At 40.5% G+C, this 21,314-nt stretch overlaps 1 protein-coding gene across 1 annotated transcript; it reads left to right on the forward strand.

The window, feature by feature from the left end:
* Positions 1–12,473: 12,473 nt before the first annotated feature.
* ESM1 (endothelial cell specific molecule 1) lies at positions 12,474–21,103 on the forward strand. The gene is made up of 3 exons (XM_031609207.2): positions 12,474–13,131; positions 16,734–16,889; positions 19,053–21,103. Exons 1-3 carry the CDS (start codon positions 12,831–12,833, stop codon positions 19,151–19,153), a joined length of 558 nt encoding a protein of 185 aa, XP_031465067.1. The 5' UTR covers positions 12,474–12,830; the 3' UTR covers positions 19,154–21,103.
* The last annotated feature ends 211 nt before the right edge of the window (positions 21,104–21,314 follow it).

Consider the following 21,314-nt stretch of genomic DNA (forward strand, 5'->3'; position numbering starts at 1 on the left):
AATCCAGCAGTTAATTCTGATTGGGCTATTGTGTATGCAATCTTCTGTAGCACCTGCACTTCATTTAGAGCATCTCTTCCTCCTTTATGGTCCTTATGTAGAAGGTGGAAGGGAATTATTGCCAGGCCTTCAGGGTGCTGCTAGATCTAACTGCCCCAGGAGCCTGCCCCATCATGGGGCCCACAGCCACAGCCATGGGAGCCATGTAGCCAGGCTCATGCACGTGCCTATGTCCTGGCCTGGAATCAGCCCATCCCAGGAGATATCTGTGGTATATATAGCATGACCAATAAGCTCCCTGCTGTCTTCAGCCAGCACCAACATGGTGCTCACTGCAAGCCACAGCCAGCTCAACCACACCATCCTACAGAAACTAGAACTCTGATAAGCTAGAAACTGGGCAAACTCAGTCATTTCTGACTAAGATTTTGGTTACCCCCATACTTGCTTATTAGGTCATTAATCATATGTGGCAAAGCTGTACTGAGCTTCAGTGGAGAGAAATGATACCTCTTAAGTCGCTGTGAATGTTGTGCACAGTGAGTCAATATAACAAGTCAGATGGATTTCTACCCTATAAGATATCTTGTACTGAAGTCTTCAGTACATTTTGATGGCTACAATTTGTTCTCAGAACAAAACTCCCTAGTTCAGACACATCCAACCCATGGCACACATATTGCAAGCAGCCCTGTCCAGCTGTCCTGCAGCCGCCCCTTTCCATCACAGTGGCAGCCCTTCCATGCTGAGTGGCCGGGCACACATTGCTCACAACGACCAAATGTCAGGGTGTAATTTGCACTGTCTGAGCTGAAACTGGGGCATGGGGAGGACAAGTGCAATGCCAACTCATGTTATGGCAAATAGTATTAAGCATTTAGATGTACTGACTATATATGGTATTGTGAACAAAGAACAGGCAGCCTTGCTTTCTATTTTGATAAAGGAATTTGCTGAAAATATCTATATTTGGTGTATTTCCAATTTCATTTTCACTGGACATAAGTAAATTTTTAAGTGGAATGTACGGAGTTACAATCAGACATCCAACTAAAAAATCACGATCTTTGATTGTTGTATTTCCTTACCAGATATTCATAAAACTTGTCTTACCAGAGAAAAATATCCCTCACTTCACAATCACACCTTATTCATGTCATCACTTTTTGGCAGTACATACATTTGTGAACTACTGTTCACATTAACTATCTTACATATTTTATATTTGGCCCAAGACAATTCCTTTTCACTCAGTGTGACCTAGGCAAATCAAAAGGTTGGACACCCACACCCGCCTGGTACTTACATGAATTCTCTGTATGTTGCTATGTGAGGATTACAATCTAGGAGTACATGTACACATGGGCTTTATATGTACACACACTCACATGTGGCCTCACATGTAATATCAGACCTTGTCCTGCTTTCAAAAAAGTAGTTGCTTTTGTAAGACTGATAAATGGCCTGCATGCTTTTGGTTCTATGCATTTGGATGGATCAGTGCCTTGTATTTCTATGCAACAGCCACAAAGACAAATGTTCACCTCTAGTAGTACTAGCATCCCATTTCACAGAACAGTTTGTTCACGAACATCCAACATGGGGGTTCTCAAAACTGAATGCAACCATGCAAAAGTTTTGTGGGCAGTCAACCCACCCCAGAGAAAAACAAGGTGATAAACATCTGGCACTCAGATTCTCATGTCTGAGTGCTTGCCCACCAGCCCCTCTGGGTCACATGCTGTGTGTGCCAGGTAGCATGGAGGGAGTTTTAAGTGGGGATGCAAAATGCTCTGCAATTCTGCATTTTATTAGCAATGCTGAAAGCACACAGTGGAAGCGCACACAGTTCTGCAACAAAGAATAGGTACACATCTAGGAAACATGGAGCAATTTTAACTATACAGGTTGACCACAAGTGTCACTTCTGAAACCACTGCTGGCTAGTTCTCAGAAATGTTCTGAAAACAGGAAACCACAGAAAGTAACTCCAAATTCATCACAGTTCTGTAATAACAGATATGCATGAAGCCTGACATAAGTAATCTCACATTCTTAAGAAACTGGGAGGAGCTCATCTTCAGCAGATAGTGGTGCAGTTTACTGTACATTTATTGTTTCCAGCACAATATTTGCAGTTTCATTTTTCTTCAGAAGGAGAACGCTCTTCTTGTCTCTTTTACCCTGTCACACCCCAATACTAACCTCTAGGTTTCTGTGGGGTGTTCCCTTTCACATTACTCTCCAGTTTCCAAATACTGGTTCCTTGTACAAGATGAGTTCTGTCATAGTAAGTTTTCATTTTTTTTAATCTTTATTGGAAATTCTGAGTAGATTAATGGAGTCTTGTGCCAGAAATCCTTCTGCCCTAGGTTGGGGCTAGACTCCATCTACATTTGCACTTTGCAGCTTGTCTAAGTTTACTTAGTTTTTGCCAAGGTTGCTTTTCTTTTTATATTTGCAACTCCTTCTGTTTTTACTGAGGTCTTTTAGTTAAGGGTGTTTCATAAGGAGCACATGCAGCGATGCATTGCTCATAGCCTGTTACACAGGCATAAGGAGCATCTGTGAAGGCTGACCAGGCCATACTCTGACATGACTTATGCACTGACATATGATGTCTGGCAATGCAGTGGAGCAAATGATGCTGGCATATGGCTAACAGCTCTCTATCCAATAGAGGGGGCTGGCAACTCATGTTCACGTATTGCATAGGGATGTAGATGCTGGTTATATTCAGTCCTTAGCCAATTCTGCTGCCTCACCTTTGTACAGAGCAGCAACAATTGATGTTTCGTACTTGTTTTGTCTGTACATACAGTGCACTTTATGTCTAATGTTGGAATTTTTTTTTTTCCCCAAACAAACTTCTAATTGTCAGTACAGAAGGTGGCAGTATCTATTGACAACAAATGTTGCTTCCTGAAAACATATGTTTTTGGAGCATGGTTTGCCTTCTCAGCTCCTTTTCAACGTCTTTGTTTTATCTTCTGGCTACAGAAACACCTGCCTGTCAGCAAGCTGTGTAAGTAACTTTCCTTCTGGGCAACTCACTCTGGCATCAGGAAGAAACATTCAGAGAACAAGATTGAAATAAACAAAGCCATCAGATTTTCAAGATAACTTTCTTGGATAGTTACCAAAAAGAATAAAAGAGGGCTCTTTCAAAGTCCAAATATGACAGTTTACATAGGCTGGCAGATTATAGCAAGGGATGCTAATACGCCTGTGGTATCTTTTAACTGTATGTCGTAGGTTCCAAAATTCATTCTCATGTCATTAAGAATTTGGTAGCTGATTCAGATACTTCCTATGGTCATTTCTTTTTGGATTTACTACTAATATGTGTATAGGTTGCTCTGAAAGTAATGCCTTCCTTTTTCTTCCATGGAAACTACAGTGGATTAAAGGAACACAACAACACTACTTCATAGAGTAATTTCTCAGTACAAAACACTATTTTTCAGCATCGTTACAAGCATTAGCTATGCATTTTCAGTAGTGATGAACTGGTGCCTGTAGGCCACACACATGGAACATGGCTCATTTTTCACACTGCTTTAACCACAGCTGAAACACACCACCCACTGCCTCACTATGCTCACGTCCACTGTTTGGTCTGAATAAATGTTCAGCAAGTGTTGATGAAGGTCAGTGGCTGCCATTTTTTAAGCATAGAGGAATTCAGTGATACACCTTTGCTTCATAAGCACTCCTGTGTCAGACGTCGTTGTGTCAGACGTCGTTGTGTCAGACTGCCCCTCAGCTGCCATCTGTCACGCAGCAACGTGTAATTGGATATTTGTAGAAAAGTTCAGCCTCTACTGCGAAACCACCATCTGCCTCTGATGTCATGGGCCAACATAATAAAATTGGAGGCATTACTTCAGAGCAGCCCTTGTAACGATCACTGTATAGAAAAAATGCAAGAAAGTTAAATTTATCTGGAATTCAATTCAATATGGGCCAGGTTATTCCAAACTGTTGAAATCAGCTGTGAAACATGAATTGCAAGTCTGCCGCCAGCTTAAAAAATGTACTTGAATTTAAAATCTCTAGTGAGATCCAAATCCTTGCCATGAAGAAGAGAAAACTACATGAGAAATATGAGCAATAATGCCCTCATTTTAATAAAAATTAGAATAGGAACTAATAGGTCTTAGCAACTTCCAAATGAACAAATTAGGCTCAATGCGTAAATTGTTGAGTTTCACAAGTCTCATTTGTATCTACATTTGGTTGTAAAAAGTAAGAAACATTGCCCTATTAACACATTCTTACAAAGCTTTACCTCAATAAAATATCAAGCCTCTTCACAGCCACATAAAAAAAATGAGATAAACAATAATTAAAACTGAGAAGAAAGCAAATGAAAAAAATAAATGTTGCTTTAATCACTTCTGTCATTAAAAAAAAAAACACATCACGAGTAGTTAGTTAACTATTTTCATTTAAATGAATAAATGACAAATGATTGTTTCACTGGTTATCCTGAAATCATTTTTAGGTTTCTTGGACCACCCACATCTCAAAATGTCACTGCCAGCATTTCATCTTCGTACCAGATAAAAGCGGATGATTAAAAGGAAGGATGACTAGCCTGCGTACAAAACACATAACGCCTTCAAATGACAATGACATTGCCATCATGCTGACGGTGATGTGGCTTTCAACAGTTAAACTCTGGGGAATGTGCACCTGGTATGAAAAATCATAGCCTTGTTCCTGTCCTCGTCCTGTTCTAGTCTTAGCAGAATTCCAGGTAACAAATGGCCACACAGCACATCATTATTTGTCTGCCTAGCCCAGCACTACTTACTGGTGGCAGTGGCTGGGTTTCAATGAGCAGTTATGTTTGAGTCCTTGATTCAGGCAATAAACAACAACAAAAATCCTTTTCCTCAATATTAGTTGTATAGAACAGATATAATTCTTTTCTACTGTTGTTTTATTACATGAAAAAGCATTTTTCATTTTGTAAACCATACTAGGCCACTAAGTCAGAACTGAAGGTCCTGCTATCAAATTTTGGTCAACCTACTCTCATGGGATCCACATCAAGGAATATCTTCTGGGCCACAGCTTTGGGCTGCTTCCTGTGGTAAATAGCCATCTGTAGCTGGCCTTCCCCTCAGCCCCCTTCACAGCCCCTGGACAGGCAGGATGAGGTAATGCACATTCACTCAACAGCCAGACAACTTCTATGGACTGACGCATGATAAGCCAACCCTCAGTACATGATACAGTATGTAGAATTTAAGATTTGGGGCTGAGCAGTATTGCTGATTGAAGTATTTCTGATTGTAAACTATGTCAGAAAACATACAGGCTTAAATAGCCTATTCCATTGGGGCAGGAGGCATCTAATACAACTGATAGTCATTTTTCAATAGTTTGGAAGATAAAATAAAAGTTACAGTGGTATGGAGAAGTAACACATTCGGCCTGTTTGGTTCATAATTTGGGAAATTAGTTGCAGTTTTGAATATTTTAATCATTTTTTCCTAGGCATTTGTCTTAAGGTATTAGGCTTCTGGGTTTTTGACTGTATGACTGGAATTTAAAATTAAGTTTCTGATCAAATTATTAAAACTGCTCTATGAATAAAATGAGAAAAACAATAAACTCTCCATGTTTTATTTCATCCTCTCAAGTATGTCGGCTAAGTGTACATTTACAAATGCAAGTCTGTCTGAAGTGAATCAGGAAGAGTTTGCCTGAAAAAGAACACCTGGCTGTGTTCTGTACTTGTAAAGCTGCATGATGATAAGAGCATTTTTTCTTGTAGCAATATATTAGCAAAGATCTGAGCTGAAATAGACTTGGAAGTGATGAAGGTATTCTTTGGTTTGCAGTTTGTAGTTCTAAGCTTTCTGTCAGTTTTGTTGTTTAATGGAACACAAACTTATCACAGGCAAAGTGCAGATGTTACTCCTCATTGCTTTCTAATTAGAGCTTGTACGCAATCCTTTTTTTCCTTACTTTGCATTCAAAACACACCAAAAAGCCCTTTATCCTGGATTTGGTTTGGTAGTTGCATTCAGTAGTGCCATTGTTTTCTGACTTCAGGACCCTTACTGCAGAAACTTTCAACAAGTACTCTGGCATCCGCCTCAGGGTGAGCACAGCGTAATGTGTGTACCCCAGGAAAAATAAGCAAAAATGCATTCAAATACGTGATAGCTCTGCTATGTGATCTGTAGGGCAGAGGATGTAGGAAACATATGTGCACTTGAAAATCCTGTTAACTTCTCGGGGAAATACATGGATCTATTGACCTGCTTGGTGCTAGACCACACTGTTCTGCCAGACCTCCTTTTCACGGAGGCCAAGATAATGACAGAAACGGTGCCCAAAATTATTAGCTGAAGTAGATATCAGTTGTACACAACATGAAAGTGTCTGAAGACTGTCAAAATTCTCCTTCTGGAGGAAGGCTCTGGATTGGTTAGTATAATGCCTCAGAGGCTTCAGGATGTCTAAACCAGATGGAGAGAGTGTGAAGACTGCAAGCAAAAGAAAGGTGGGATGAAGAGTTACATTCTTGTTCCACTTTTTCTTTTAGGAGATGATTTTTGTGTGTGCCAAAAGTAGATGAGTGAAAAATAAAAGTGCTCAGAAGACATTTAAATAAAGAGAAGAAAATGCCCACAATGAAGAAAAGACTATTAATGAGGGCTAAGAGTGAGATGAAAAGATTGCAAGACAGAGAAGTTTTTATCCCTGCTTTCTCTGTCTTGGAATCTTTTCATCTCACTCTTAACTTAGGATAAAAACTGGCACTCATCCTAACAAAAGAAAATGTATGCAGTGCTGTATAAGATTCTGTAATATCTCCTGCTGCTGTTAGACCTTGGTTGGCCTTTCCCTAAAGTTTTATCAGCAAGGAGATGCTGAAGCCCTCTTATGACCTTCCTGGAATCACCTTATTATTCTGGAAAATATTTATGCTTCAAAGGTAGTTACGAAAAAGAAGAGTGATTTTTTTGCTAAAGAAAAATAACAGTTGAAACAAATTTGATCATTTTGTGTATCTAACTGAATTAGTTCAGGTTGTTTTTTTCTCTGCCAGTGGAAAGGCTATTATCCTGTCAGCAGGGAAAAGAATACATATAAATATTATCTCTTAAGGACATCTATCTCAAACTCAAACAAATAATAACATCTTACACATGTGACTACAGACCTTCTTGTTATCATCCCAAGGAGTACAACATGAGCTGAGCTTTTAGTAGCTTTCTCATTCATTACAGGAAACAGCTACTTAGCCAAGTCTCAACTATATATAAAGCATAGCTAAGTCTTTTGCATGTTGTAAGATAACTGTGCTTCTTTAATAGCAACAACATTTTCAAAAATACATTTTAGTACTGAAAAGGAGAAATCACACTAATGTATAAGGAGTGATTTTATTGCCACAGTCATCCATAGAGATTTTGCATTTTGCTTTTTTTTTTTTTTAATTAATGATCAGAATCAGCCAGGGCTACAAGTAAACAGATATACCCCATCAATCCTAAATTTTTTGCTTCTAAAATTAATACCTAGGATTTGAAACCCAAGTAGTGCAGTGAGATTCTGCACATGTGCCAGGAGCAAACATTTGTTACCCAGGAATTTGGCTTCTTTGTCAGAAACTGATAAATTCAGAATACATTTACCATTCAGAGGGAGTAGAGAAAGAATAACAAACACGATATTTGTCATTTTATTGACCACTGTCAATATCTCACAACAAAATTAATGAAAAAGCTTGTTCCAGACTGACAAGTTTTATTTTCACTTTGTAGTAAACACCTGTGTGGCAGTCGATCAATCAGTGTATATTCCTAGATCAATTACTTATGTCAAATAGAAGGGGACAAAATCTCTATCACATTATCTCAGGTTTAAAAGTACAGACAATATTGGCAGAATATTACACCTGGGCACACATGTAAAACATGGAAAGAATCATCATTTACATACTCTTTTCTTTAATCTATGAAGATGCTGAATGTCTGAAGATCATTCCGAAGACTTTTTCCTCAGATTCTTGGAACTCAAGAACTGAAAAATAGTGGAGATGTTTCTCTGTGTGGAAAACCTCTTACCTAGATGGACACATGGCTTGATCAGAGTGATTTAAATTACTAGTAGAAATCTCACAAGAGAAACATCTGCTGATGAAACTGTTGATAGGGTGGTGGGGCGGTAAAGGTGGAGCATTGGTAGATTGGTCAAATTTAGTATTACATTCAGAAAGGTAGATTTTCTGAAGTAGAGAGAAGGTATGTGACTTCCTCATACTTTCAAGAAACTCTAATGGAGATCTTGGAGCTGAGAAGCCTTTCTTTCTCTGGAAACACAGATGATTTTAGAGTTGTAAATAAAGATTTCAGCATAAGAGAATCCTACTCTATTTTCATTAAGTTTTCCCATTTCTAAACTGCCTTTCTACTGCACGTGACTAATCTAGTCTTGTTTGCTCTGTAGAGTGCTGACCACTGTTACCATGTAGTAGACCTTTTCCATCACTCTGTGACAATTCTTGTCCCTTAAACACACTCTCCAAGCAGAGTGAAATTATTTGACTTGATTCATGAACTAATTGAGAGGAAGCCAAAAGGTGCAATTACGTTGCTTCCACATCTACCTTGGCTTTCGGCTTCAGAGTAGGCATGGCACTTACTTCTGTGTGTAGTTATATGCAGATATATTTCCAATATTCTTTGTGGCTGCTGTAGCTGAGGATCTTTGCAGGTAAGTCCATGGCTATTCAGGCCTGCACATAGGTACCTAATCTGCCCTGTTCTCTGCATAGCACCTGGTCTGCCTGGAGAAAGGATGTAAAGTAGGAGCAGCAAGTAGGAAATGTCCCAAAGCATCTATTTTTACCAAAGTGAAGCCGGGTTGCCATGCTACAGTCGAAACAAAGAGTAATTAGTAATACATTGAAAAGATACAAGAAAAGAAATCATACAAAGGGGAGTCCTTGCTGCTATCTCACTTTCCTGATTCTTATCTTTTACTTCCTATTTCTGGCTTTTTATTTTGGACTTTGCAGCTCTGCTTCCTTTTGGTGTTTCCCTTTGAATCTTAGTTTGTTGTACTGCATTGTGCTTATTGCTTTTAGTAAAGGAAGCCTAGGAAAAGGTTGGATCATTCAGGAATGCACAGGAACATATTTTTAGTTTAGGGACTGCCTTTTGGAAAACAGCAACAAGGATCACGTGTTAAACCTTTTCCAATGTTTAAGGACATATAATGCTTCCTGTTTAACCCGACTTACGTGTTCAAAAGGCTAGATGACTATAGTATTCAAAATGCTTAAGTTAGAGTTGAAGAGACTGACATTCTGCTTACAGAATAAAATGAGCTAAGCCTTGGAGTATTGCCTTTATGGTTAGATTGCTCCTGTGCATCAGCCACATCCATCTGCCACCAAGTGTGTCGTTTCTTCAACAAATGGGTCAAACTTTTCAAAGGGCATAAATACAAACTCTAGACTCTCAAGCAAATTCAGAAATGGATTATTTGCAAGCAAAGTAGAAGAACTGTACTCTGAAGTACTCATTTGGAACCGCAGTACAGAGCTCACTGATGCTGAAGCAGTAGTTACTTAGTTCTCTGCAAACACCATATTATATGTGGTGATGTAATTATGATGTAAAATGGCACTAATTTATACTGTAAATTTGAAAAAAATTTAGCACGGATGTGATCAGACACAGAATATCTTCCACTTCTAAAGTATATTTATTCTGCAAGTTAAATAATGGTGTCAAATTTTCTGCTGTTGATAGCTAGGGAAGCTTCATTAATTCCCATTGCAGCAATTTTCAAGGAAAGGCTCTACAGTCTCATGCTGTTCATTGGAAAGAAATGCTTAATGGATTCAACAGGTAAAACAACAAAGGAACATTGAAACCAAAGGGAGCAAGCACTGGATTTATTTCACCACTTGGTCAGTGGACAGTATGGAAGATCATTATTTTCTCCATGACACTTATGTATATGCCAGACCTCTATCTGCTTGTATTGTTTTCTTCCATTACATGTATATTTTAATCCATTGTAATGATTTACTTTGGCTTCTACCTCCAAGCACAGATTACAGTTTCCATTTTATTCCAAATAATATTGGCTTGTTGCTAGGGAAGCGTGCTGACTTCTTTTACAATTTCTTTTCCTCACCACATCTGTGCGTAATTTTTTCTTTATCATCTCCCTAGGACATTTTCCCTGTGAGAAACCCAAATGCTGCCCTTTCAGATCTTGTTTGGTGTTTCACATGAGGACCGCCTCCTAAATTTATTTACGCAAAAGGGTTTTGCCATCTTGCATTTACCATCAGGCATAAATGCCTATGTTCAAGTGCAGATGGGTCTGCACACTCCTCTATTAATGAACATGCAGAACTGAATTTAAGGGCAGGTGCAAATCAACTCAGGAGGGTGAACGGAGGGAGAGTCTTCCTCTGTTCGCTGCTCCAGACCTGTAGGGTTTAGTGCACTGAGGATGTGACCTGCTACAGAGTGTGACTCTGTTACAGATGTGACTCTGCAAGCAGAGTGAGCTAGGGAACTGATACAGCAACTGCTCTGCTTTGGCTGAGCTGTGGCTCTGATGGGATCAGAACAGCAGAGCCATTTCTCATCTATCTGCCCCTTACACTTTTGCTTCTCCTCAGACTCAGCTACAACCTTCCTTCAGTGCTTGTAGTATTCCCAGAGGAATAGATGCATAGGATTTTAAAGATAAGGTCACCTGCTACTATTCATTGCAGTCACTTCATGGCTACCAGTAAAACATAGTCAGTTTATGTAGAAAGCCATCTTTAATGTTTCAATTTTTATACTTTAAACTCACTGCTTGTGGTCCTGCCTTAACATGTGAAAATAGTTATGAGCTATTGCATGCGTGCCTCAACCTGCCGGCTGCAGTGTTTAGCAGTAATTTATTTTGTGTGATTATATACTTTTAAGATGGATACAATTATTGCAAATATTTACCTATGTGTAGACCCTTTCTGATGCATTAAATTTCCTACTCCCCTCTCTTCCTTTCCCCCCTTCCCACCTCACTTCCTATCCTATCCTATCCTATCCTATCCTATCCTATCCTATCCTATCCTATCCTATCCTATCCTATCCTATCCTATCCTATCCTATCCTATCCTATCCTATCCTATCCTATCCTATCCTATCCTATCCTATCCTATCCTATCCTATCCTATCCCATCCCATCCCATCCCATCCCATCCCATCCCATCCCATCCCATCCCATCCCATCCCATCCCATCCCATCCCATCCCATCCCATCCCATCCTACCTTATCCTACTCTGTCCCATCCCATTCTGGCTTTTATAACCATGTACAACAGAAGAAAATCCTCTCAAATGCAACACAAAATGTGCTGTTTTTTTCTTCCTCTCCATAGGAAAGCAGAGCTAAGCATTTTGTTTTGGACCTATCAGTGAACATTTGCATTCGTAAAGAGAAGACTTTCCTGATCGCCTGTATTTCCAGCATATTTCCAGACCTCTCTTCTATTTGGCAAACTCCTGGCAGTATCCCCAGCCCACGCAAGATGCAGGATTCCCAAATGGTGTGCTGGTCACATACAAGTTTATGTTGACTCCCTTCCCACTAACTTCAGTGGCAGCAACTTTTGCTGTTCTCGGATTTATTTATGATTAGGCTTATTCCGTTTTTCCTTTCCTGCAGATCTTTATTTCTCTGGAGCAGAAATTTCCATTTCTCTGGTGGCTCATCTGTCTCACTGAACTCCTTGCTTGTTTGCTGTTTCTTGTCAAGGCTTTGGCACTGTGAATGGAGTCTTAGAGGGATGGGGGGAAAACTCAGGCTTATTTTCTGTTTATTCACACTGGTTTCACTCAGGATCATCACCAGGGTGTCCCGCAGATCTGGGTCACTGGAAGTGCCATAGGGAGAGACGGATCCGTCCCTCTGATCTATGCTGGGGCTGTGGACCAGTGCTGGCAGAGGATGGAGGTTCCCTCTTGATCTGTGAGGTTAGGGGCATCTCATTTTCCGCAATTTCCTGTAGAACAGCCCAAAAAATGATGTTTTAATTCTGGTCTTATTCTAGCAATACCTTCTGAGTAAGATGTTTAGTTCAACTCCATTTAAATACCAATTAGAAAGTACTATTTCAAGCAGGCAGGAAAAACATCATTGAAATATCTGAGCTCAGACTCTAACTGCCATGATCTCATTTTGCACTTTGCAGCAACTTCCACCTCCCCTCAAAGGCAGAGTGCAGATTTTTCTGTCCAAAATCACCGTGGCTGTGAGACAGCCACTGCACTCTCCCTGGCTCCCTGCATGCTCAGGGCAGAACGGTGCTGCCAGAAGCTGCCGGCCCGAAGGAAGGTATGCATCCTTCTTGTTTCTTTTTTTTTCTTTCTTTTTTTTTTTTTCAGTTGTGTGGTTTTGTTGTTTTTTTTTTTCCTTTTGGCAGTCGTCCTTGAGCATTTGAGACGGATGTGAGAGTTTTCAGTCCTCATGCAAAACAACCAACTAAACATAACAGATTACATCAGCTCAGGCTTTTCAATTCCTGGATGGCAGTAGAGTGCTAATCCAACCTTCATCCTGGATTTCATAAACTGAAACAAGGGAGGCTGGCAGGAGCAGCGCTGCCGGATTGAGGAAGCTGACGACGGTGCAGCATGTGGGCAACACGCTGTATAAAGCTCATAAACTTGTAGGCTGATGTGTGCAGCTACTGCTTTGGATTCTGTACCGCTGCTTCCCTCTGCACCAGGCGCCGGGCTGAACACCGCAACCTGCTCCCTGGGACCGAGCGTTGACCCCTGCGAGACATGAAGGGCTTCCTGTTGCTCACACTCCTCCTAATGCCTGCACACGCTGGAGCTGCTTGGAGTGCGAAATACGCGGTCGATTGCCCCGAGCCCTGTGACAGTAATGCGTGCAAAAGCACCTTGCGCTGTAAGCGGACGGTGCTGGACGACTGCGGCTGCTGCCGTGTGTGCGCGGCAGTGCTGGGCGAGACGTGCTATCGCACGGTCTCGGGTATGGACGGTGTCAAGTGCGGCCCGGGGCTGAAGTGCCAGTTTTACACTGAGGAGGATGATTTTGGTGATGAATTTGGTATCTGCAAAGGTAATGACCGTCACATTGCATGCACCCACGGCGGTGATTTGACAGCAGCCTACGTGTAGCCTCCTGCTTGCAAGGTCTGAAAAGAGGTTTTTCCAGCTCAGCTCTTATCCAAGAGGAAAGTGGGAAATACCTGCCTTTATCAAAAGGTGTTACATGTAGGAGGGGCCAGGCTTACTGATGGGAGAGTGCTGTTTAGGATCAGGGACATCTGTGGGAAAGCACAGATGGGTTGTGTGCACAGATAATAAGATTTGTGGTTGAGACTTCGGAGACTCAGGAGCTGTCCTGACCCCTCTGCTGAGCTGCATGGTGGCTTTGTGTAACACGCAAAGACCTTAATCCTGCGTGTCCAGCCTTGCCGAAGGACACTGTGTGGTATTCACTCCTGCCTGTGAGGTGCTCAGCTGCTTTGGGGATGTGGTCAGGGCAGGCAGAGCCCTGTGGCAGGAGATGGGGAGCAGGAAGGTGCGGGCTGCCTCTGCTTGCAGCTACTGCCAGGTGGGCTGCATCTCCCCTCAGCTCAGCACATTCCATTAAGACTATCATTGTTCCATGCAAAAAGGAGAATCTTCTAAAGGAGAAAAGGAATTAGGTTGCTGAGATAGTGGGGAAAGCTTTTAAAATAAACCATTAACAATAATGCTTTACAAAGCATGAAAGCAGTGAGTTTTCCTGCATTTGTATGCCACTTCAGTGAGTAGATACAGATATGCCTCTGAATAACTTCCTTAAACACAGAGGCGTCTTGGCACTTAAATGTTAGGGGTATTAATAGTCATAGTGAAAGGCATGAGTGAGGACCAGGCACTGCAAAAATCATTCAGGCTGACTTACACAAAGCATGCATTTATTTACATTGGGATGTGAAAGTGAATTCATGTGCATGCTTTTGAGGGTGAAATTCAAAACCCTCATTTTGTTCCTAAGGGATAGAATTTACACGTAAGGATCATGTCTTTGGTGCGGTGCACTCACCAAAATTACTTTCATGAGATAGCTGACTGATCTTCATTTTACTAAAATTATTGTAGTGCATGGTATCATCTCTAATCATTTTAACAGTTATTTGAACTATTGTTTATTTTTCACTATCCTCAAATGAATGTCTTTCGATGGCACAGTTAAAAGTGGAAAAAGAAAGGCTGAGGGAGATGAGATCTCAATTTCTGAAGCTGATTTTGGAAGTACTGTTGAAAATACAAAGTAAAAACTTTTTTTTCCCTAACAAACCAAAGAAAATACTTTTAATAAATGCATAACGAGCTGAAGTTGTAAATCAGTATTTAAGACTTGTATTGCCCATAGGTAGATTTGCACATAATATTATAGGGCTCATTTCTAATTTATTTTTTTCATCTCTGCTTAGAGTCAGCACAATCTCTTTCTGTACTTATGCAAATGCCATCAGGCTAAGTATAGGGACAAGTATTCTTAACTTAGGTGTCCATTTATAGCTATTTTAGCAGATTACCTACTAATTTCAATAACTTTTGTGTTTGCAGTAATTCTTGGAGTCAGGGAGGCTGGATTCTCTCTAATATCATGCAACCAACTTATTTTTAGGTAGTGGGCAAAAAACCTGAACTCCCTGTTCTTCAATGTCTGAATTCTGGGATGGCTAGAACATGCACAGTTTATTTCAGAGCAGCTTTCTGAGTATTAATTCCTGTTCTTTGTGGTTCTTATCTAAAAAAATGTTGTAAGGATTTCCATGTTTTTATCAGCAGCAATCTCATTATTGTTCAAAACAGTCTATAAAGACTGGTGCTCTGCACTTTTATTAGTAAGATACATTTCTGTCACAGAGAGAATTTACTCTTGCTTCCCTTAAATCATTACAAGTTATCTGGTAATTTATGTAGGAGCAGGTCCCTGTTGAATTTTGCTAACAAACTGCAAAACTGACTAAATTTTCCCATTTTTGTCAGACCTTAAGAGCATCATCAATGCCAGGGTTATTGCATAGTTCTTTGGATTTGGGCTTATTTCCATTGCCTTGTGTCCCAGCTTTCCGAGCTGAGTAACTGAGCACTCACAACATACAGATTAAGGTTTCATGGGATGTGTGCTTTCAGCCCTGCTTGTTCTTCAGAGAGGACTGTGCATACACAAACTGTTCACTTGTGACAAGGTTTGGGTTTTGTTTTATGTGGACATACAGAAAATCAAAGACTGTGAGTGAAAGGAGGTATATGAACACTTGGTGAGGTTCTCCAAGCTGTGATGATTCACTGTGTGATGCACAGCAGGGAATGCCCAGCAGGGAACAGGTTGGATTTTCAGTGCTTTTCCTTAATGGAAAAGTGCCTAATGGGCACACAGAGAATTGTAAAATGTTGGCTTCATTTTGGGGCATTATCCTGATTTTCAGATACACCAGGCTGTATAGAAAAATTAAATATTTGCATTGATTCAAGAGAAAACTGGACAGAGAAGGGTAAACCTGTTGCGGGATGCTAAATGTGCAGAAACCATCTCTGGTTTGGAAGGTCCTTGTGCTCAAAATACGGAGAAGAACATGACAGGGAGGCATTATAAGTGTGTGAAGTGGCCACTGCCCTTCTGGAGGGTTTTGTGGGAGCCTGGGCTACCTGTGTCCTCGGTCCAATGAGAGATTAGCATGCTCCAAGGGCTAGAATGGGAAATACTCTGGGACTCATCATTTAGGGTGGCCCCTGGGTTGAAAGGATAGTCTGAACATACAGATCTTTCTTCTGGCACACTCCATGTGTTCCTTGGGTTGATCTCTTGTTGGGGTGTTTGGAGAGGGCATATTCATGCTGGAGTTTCTCTGCTGTTATTCTGGTCTTCTGGTCCTGCAAAGATACAAACAGCAACACAGAGGATGACAAGGGCTGTGACACCGGGTTGCACAACTCTGGGAAAGAATGCTTTGTAGCAAAGTCACGTCAATTGCAATCCCCTGTCGTGCAATCTGTGTCCATCCAGGGGTGGGGCAAATCCTCTGCACCTGACTGCTATTTGCCATATGCAGGCAGCACTTCGCTCTCTGAGAACTCTTTGCATATGTGCTGGGACGTTCCCAGGAGCGCTGCCCATGTCTGGGGATGCGAGGATGCAGTGCCACCCTGGAGAGCTCCCCAGGGTCGCGCAGGGCACCTGTGGGGCCGCGGCCTTCGGCACCCCAGCGTGGGCAGCACCGAGTCTGCGAATCCTCCAGACCAGGTGATCTTGTGCCCAAACAGTGAGCTCAGAAGCTTTCTGAAGAGTTCTTCTTTTCTAAACGCAGTGTTTAACCTCTAACGACAGCCTCGATGACTGCATATTCATGTGTTCGCATTGCCTTCTATTTGCATTTTAAAACTACAAGAGTTTTGGTGAAGAGCACACTGCAAACAAGTTACAGGAAACTGAAGGATGTATATAATGTGTATAATGTGTGAAAAGGAAAATCTGCAATTATTAGAACTTGAAAATACTTGTATCAAATGGTCAGCATCCCAAAATGCTTTCATTAAGGTTTAGCTGGCTGCCACTAAAAGGTTTTCCACTTCTTAGGGCATAGCCAGGCTAGCTATTGAGGGCAGTGGTTGGCTGACCTCGATCACTGAGGAATACTTTGCTATATTGCTTTTTTTCAGAGTGTCCCTATGGTACCTATGGCATGGAGTGCAGGAAAACTTGCAACTGTCCATCTGGCATCTGTGACAGAGTCACTGGGAAGTGTTTGAAGTTCCCATTTTTTCAACTGTCTGCTTCAAAGCCTCCAAATCGACGAAAAATAATTTCTCACACAGGTAAGACCTGCTGGGGCAGCTGGTTTTAGCAGAAATCTCCTTGTACATGATCTACTGGCATGCTGTGTGAGCTGTGTGAGCAGTTGCACTTCGGTGGTGCTGTGCAAAAAGAGCTAACAGCACAAGGCTTCCCCTGATCTGCAGCTCCCTTAGCAGAAGGCAAGGAATTAGGTGAGCAGTAACACATGGTAAACACATTCAGAAATTCTAACGTTTGAGAAATTCTTTGCAGCTGTTGAGTGCACTGAGAGTGCAGTGTCACCTGTGCAATGGGAGGATGTGTGAGGACTTGCATCACCCAGATCATACGAAGTCAAAACAGGATTTTGTTATATTAACATTGCCACTGTCAGTGAATATATGGTAAAAACATATTTTTTCCCTTGAAAACAGAGCATTCTATATTTTCAGATGTCAGTGATCTCTTTAATGAAATGCTCTAGTTTAGTTATTAATCGCAGTACTTCTGGAATAAGTTCTAATGTTTAGGATTGTGTCTGAAACCTGTAGCAGATCCTTTCAGATTGATTTAAACAAACAAACAAACAAAATGGAACATAAGGAAAATTGAAATGTTTGAGGAGGGAGGAAGTGAACACTGAATTTTTTAAAGCTGGGATTAACTTTTCTTGCCATTTGGTTTGTTTTCTTGAGGTATACCTAACCAAACAATACTTACTTTAAATACAAGTACCATCAAAATGAATACAAATGCAAAGATTTTGAATAAATATCAGAGATCTAATTCTAGACTTACTGAAGGCTTCTCTGGGATTTTACTCCAAAAGCTTTGAATTTTATTTCTCCTTAAACAACAGTGTTCTTGCCTACTTTTGATTTTTCTCTTGCTATTTTTAGCTATCCAGAGCTTTTAGCATTGATACCTGCTATGTTTCTTCCACTCTCTGTTTAGAAAATCTTACACAGAAAAAAACTGCCTTACACTTGTACTTTATTTAAAGTGATGGTTCAAAACACTTTGCAAGATGGATCAGTCCTGATCCTTTCTGATTTTCCTTTATGATTTTGTTCCTTTCCTTTATGATTTTTCACCTTTTCAGGTGTTTTTTGTTTTGTTTTGTGTTTAAATGACTAAATTTAAATGATTAAAGGGGGCTAAAATATCAAGAAAATATTCCTCACTTTTTACTTTACTTAGTTTATTTTTCAGATGTATTCCAGATACTATACTTATGTTATATTCCAGACCTTCTTTTTTCATTGATGCCTCGAGACCTTTCCCTTCACTTTGTCCCAAAACTTCCGCACCCTCAGTGCATATTGTTTTATCCTAGCAAGGATGAAATTCTTACCCCGTGGAAGCAAGTGGGATTTTTTTACCCATGCAAATGTTACACCAACTTATACCCCTCAAATGTGGGATGGATGTAGACCAGGTGCTCTGTGCATAGTGCCTCGGGATGATCACACAAGGTTTCATTTAACGCTGGTATTCAGAGGTGGCTATATAATTCAGAGCAGATCCTTGGTTAATTAAAACAGCTGTGGATACTTCTGTATTTTAATTGGGTATTTCTGGCTCACGTATTCCATGAAGGCATTATGCCTACATTTACCCTGAGGACTTTAAGTCTTCCAGAGCGTGTTTCTGTGTATTATTACAGTGTGGTCGCCTTCCCCATCAAACAGTAGGGCAGTGGCTGTCACACATTGCCCTGGGCCAGCAATCCCTGCCAAGCAACCTCAGCTGCAGCTCAGGAATCAGCATGAGCCAGGAACCACTTCCAGTAGACAAATTGGATATATTTTACCTTTTTTTTTTTTTTTTTTTCTTTCTGTAAGAGAGCCTAATGGCATGCATTCGTCTGTTGCATGCCAGCTGGCCTCTGAGCATAGTTGCAGCTTCAGCCCTTTGAGGACATGTAGCTGGTTCCATGTCATTTGTGAGCATTATAGTGAGAACTGAAAACCAAACTCACATCACCTGCTTTTTGCTTAGAATATTAGGAGATACATCTGTTTTATTCCACAGTTTGGCAGAAGTTCTGCAACCAGATAACTGGCAGCATTCAGGTGAATTCCTGCAAAAACTATTGTCACCTGAGACTTTTCTGAAATGTTCCTAAAACCAGAGACGTTGCTGTAGGAAATTATTCTAATCATCTAATTCCCATGAAATCTACTTTATTATTATGTTTTCAGATAACGACATGGCATCAGGGGATGGCAATTCTGTAAAAGAGGAATTTGTTAAGGAGAAAGCAATTCGCACCCCGGTGATGAAGTGGCTAAATCCTCGCTGATGTTTACTTGTGCTAATAAGACTTTCAAAAGAACACATTTCTCACAGATTATCGAATATGCAACAACACACTTTAAGAACGAAGTAAATCTATAGCATATGAAAATGTAACCTCTACAGGCCAATTGTGATTCTGTTTGTCATGAGAAAAATGTTTACTTAAAAATAGACTGTACAGTGTATATGATTTTTGATATTTGTTTTGATAAGTATTTGAAGAAAGAAACATTGGGGATCTCTGAATGTATAGTAATATTGAAAAAAGAGCACAATTCATTTAAATAATATCATAAGCCCATTTTTGCAGCCTCAGTCCAGGAAAGCTCTCACTGAATTCTGTTGACAGTTTGGGTGAATGAAAGCATGGGTATGGAGCCAAGGCAATAAAAAGGGTTGTCAGCAAATCCCAGGATAGAAAGCAATGCCCCTGAGTCACACCAACATAATAACAACTACGCAGGTGCTCAGTTGTGTGAATTAAATAAACCAGTGTTAGTCACTGGTCATTTTCTGCTTTTTTGGAAGTTTGGTGACAATTGCTTGTAGGCAAATACACCTTTCTTTAGGGAGAAAACACGTTTGAATTTATATTGGAGAACTTAGCTGAAATACTGCAGGCATATCCCATATTAAGGAGGACTTCTGAAATTAAATTCTGTGGAAAGAAAAGCATACTCAGTAAATTATACTGATATACAGAGAAGGATCAGAAAAGAAAGAAGTTGCTTGGCATCATTTAAATGTATATGCTTCTATAAAGCAGCTGTTTTGTTGCCATTAGAGCAATGCCTCCATTTATTGGGTCAGAGGCCAGCAAATGGACCTTCATCCTCTCCATGCTCATCATGGGCTTTGCTCAGCTGTCACTGTACTGGAGCTCATCTAATCAAATGAATGGAAAACTCGGACTCTCAGTTAAGTGACAGGGCAGCCACGGCTCAAAGATTTTCAGGTGACCCTACTGGAGCAGGGGTTGGTCCAGGTGACCTCCAGAGGTCTCTTCCAACCTCAGCCATTCTGGGATTCTGTGATGCTTCGGTGTCAAGCCCTTCATTTCTTATGTGCATGAGCAAGCACCCCCATTTTAGTCAGTATAATTTATATATTTCAGAGTGTTTTGGGAACTAGCAGCATCCATCATTCAATCCAAACTGGATTATATTTGTAACACAAAATGCCATACAGAGACAGGTTTTCTGGTATGTTTGGAAATGACTGGATCTTCAGATAAAGGAAGTGAATGTAGCATAACAGAACGAACCTGTGCTGTATAAGTTCAGAACTGCCTCATAAGACAGAAAATTCTCATTGGAAATGCACTTTGAATTGAATTGCATATTCACTTTGAAAGCAATGTGAGCTTTGACAGTGACTTCAGTAAAAGAAGGAGCACAGAGTACCACTGCCAAGGTTTTGTTCAGGACCTGAAAATTTGCCTTGTAATTACAACCAAGAGAAACTCTGGAGCCTTTAAGAAGTCCAGACCTTGATCCAAAGCCAGCTTCAGTGAAAGCAGGTTGCTTACCTGAGAGGGAAACACTGAGTCACACCGTGTCAGAAGGACAATGCCTGCTATGGACTTCAAATATCAACATGGCAGCATGGGTCCATGATAATCCAGAAAGCATAAATCTCAAACTAGCAGATACCACATTTTAACCTGTAATGAATGTCTAGGACTGAGAGGGAGAAATCCTGTCTCGGGGTATTTATAGGAAAACATATTGATACTCATCTATTGATACCAAAAGCAATCTTCTGACACTTTCAGTGAGAGCAGAATCCAATCCACGCTCTTTCAGCAGACTGAATTGCATTATTTAAAGAATGTAGTAAATATTTGCATACATTATTGTTTTACAAGTGTCATAAATGATGTTCTTGAATGTAAATCTAATAAGCTGGTTGATTCTTAAAAGTATGTGTTACTATTGTTCAATAAAAAACATCTGAAAGCATCACTGTTGTGTTTATCCATTAATGATAGTACTGCTGGTGATTGCACAGCCTTTAGGCATGCAGACTAGGCACAGTTTTCTTCCCAAATGGTTCCACAATGTCTACATTTACTTAGTGAATTTGCTAGGGACTTTTCTTTGCTGAAGCCAAGAATTAAGGGAATGGCCTGTTTCCAAAGTGACTTTGTGCCCAAATGACTTACT

Source organism: Phasianus colchicus, chromosome Z (genome assembly GCF_987193195.1).
Source record: "Phasianus colchicus chromosome Z, bPhaCol1.hap1.1, whole genome shotgun sequence".
Lineage (NCBI taxonomy): Eukaryota > Metazoa > Chordata > Aves > Galliformes > Phasianidae > Phasianus > Phasianus colchicus.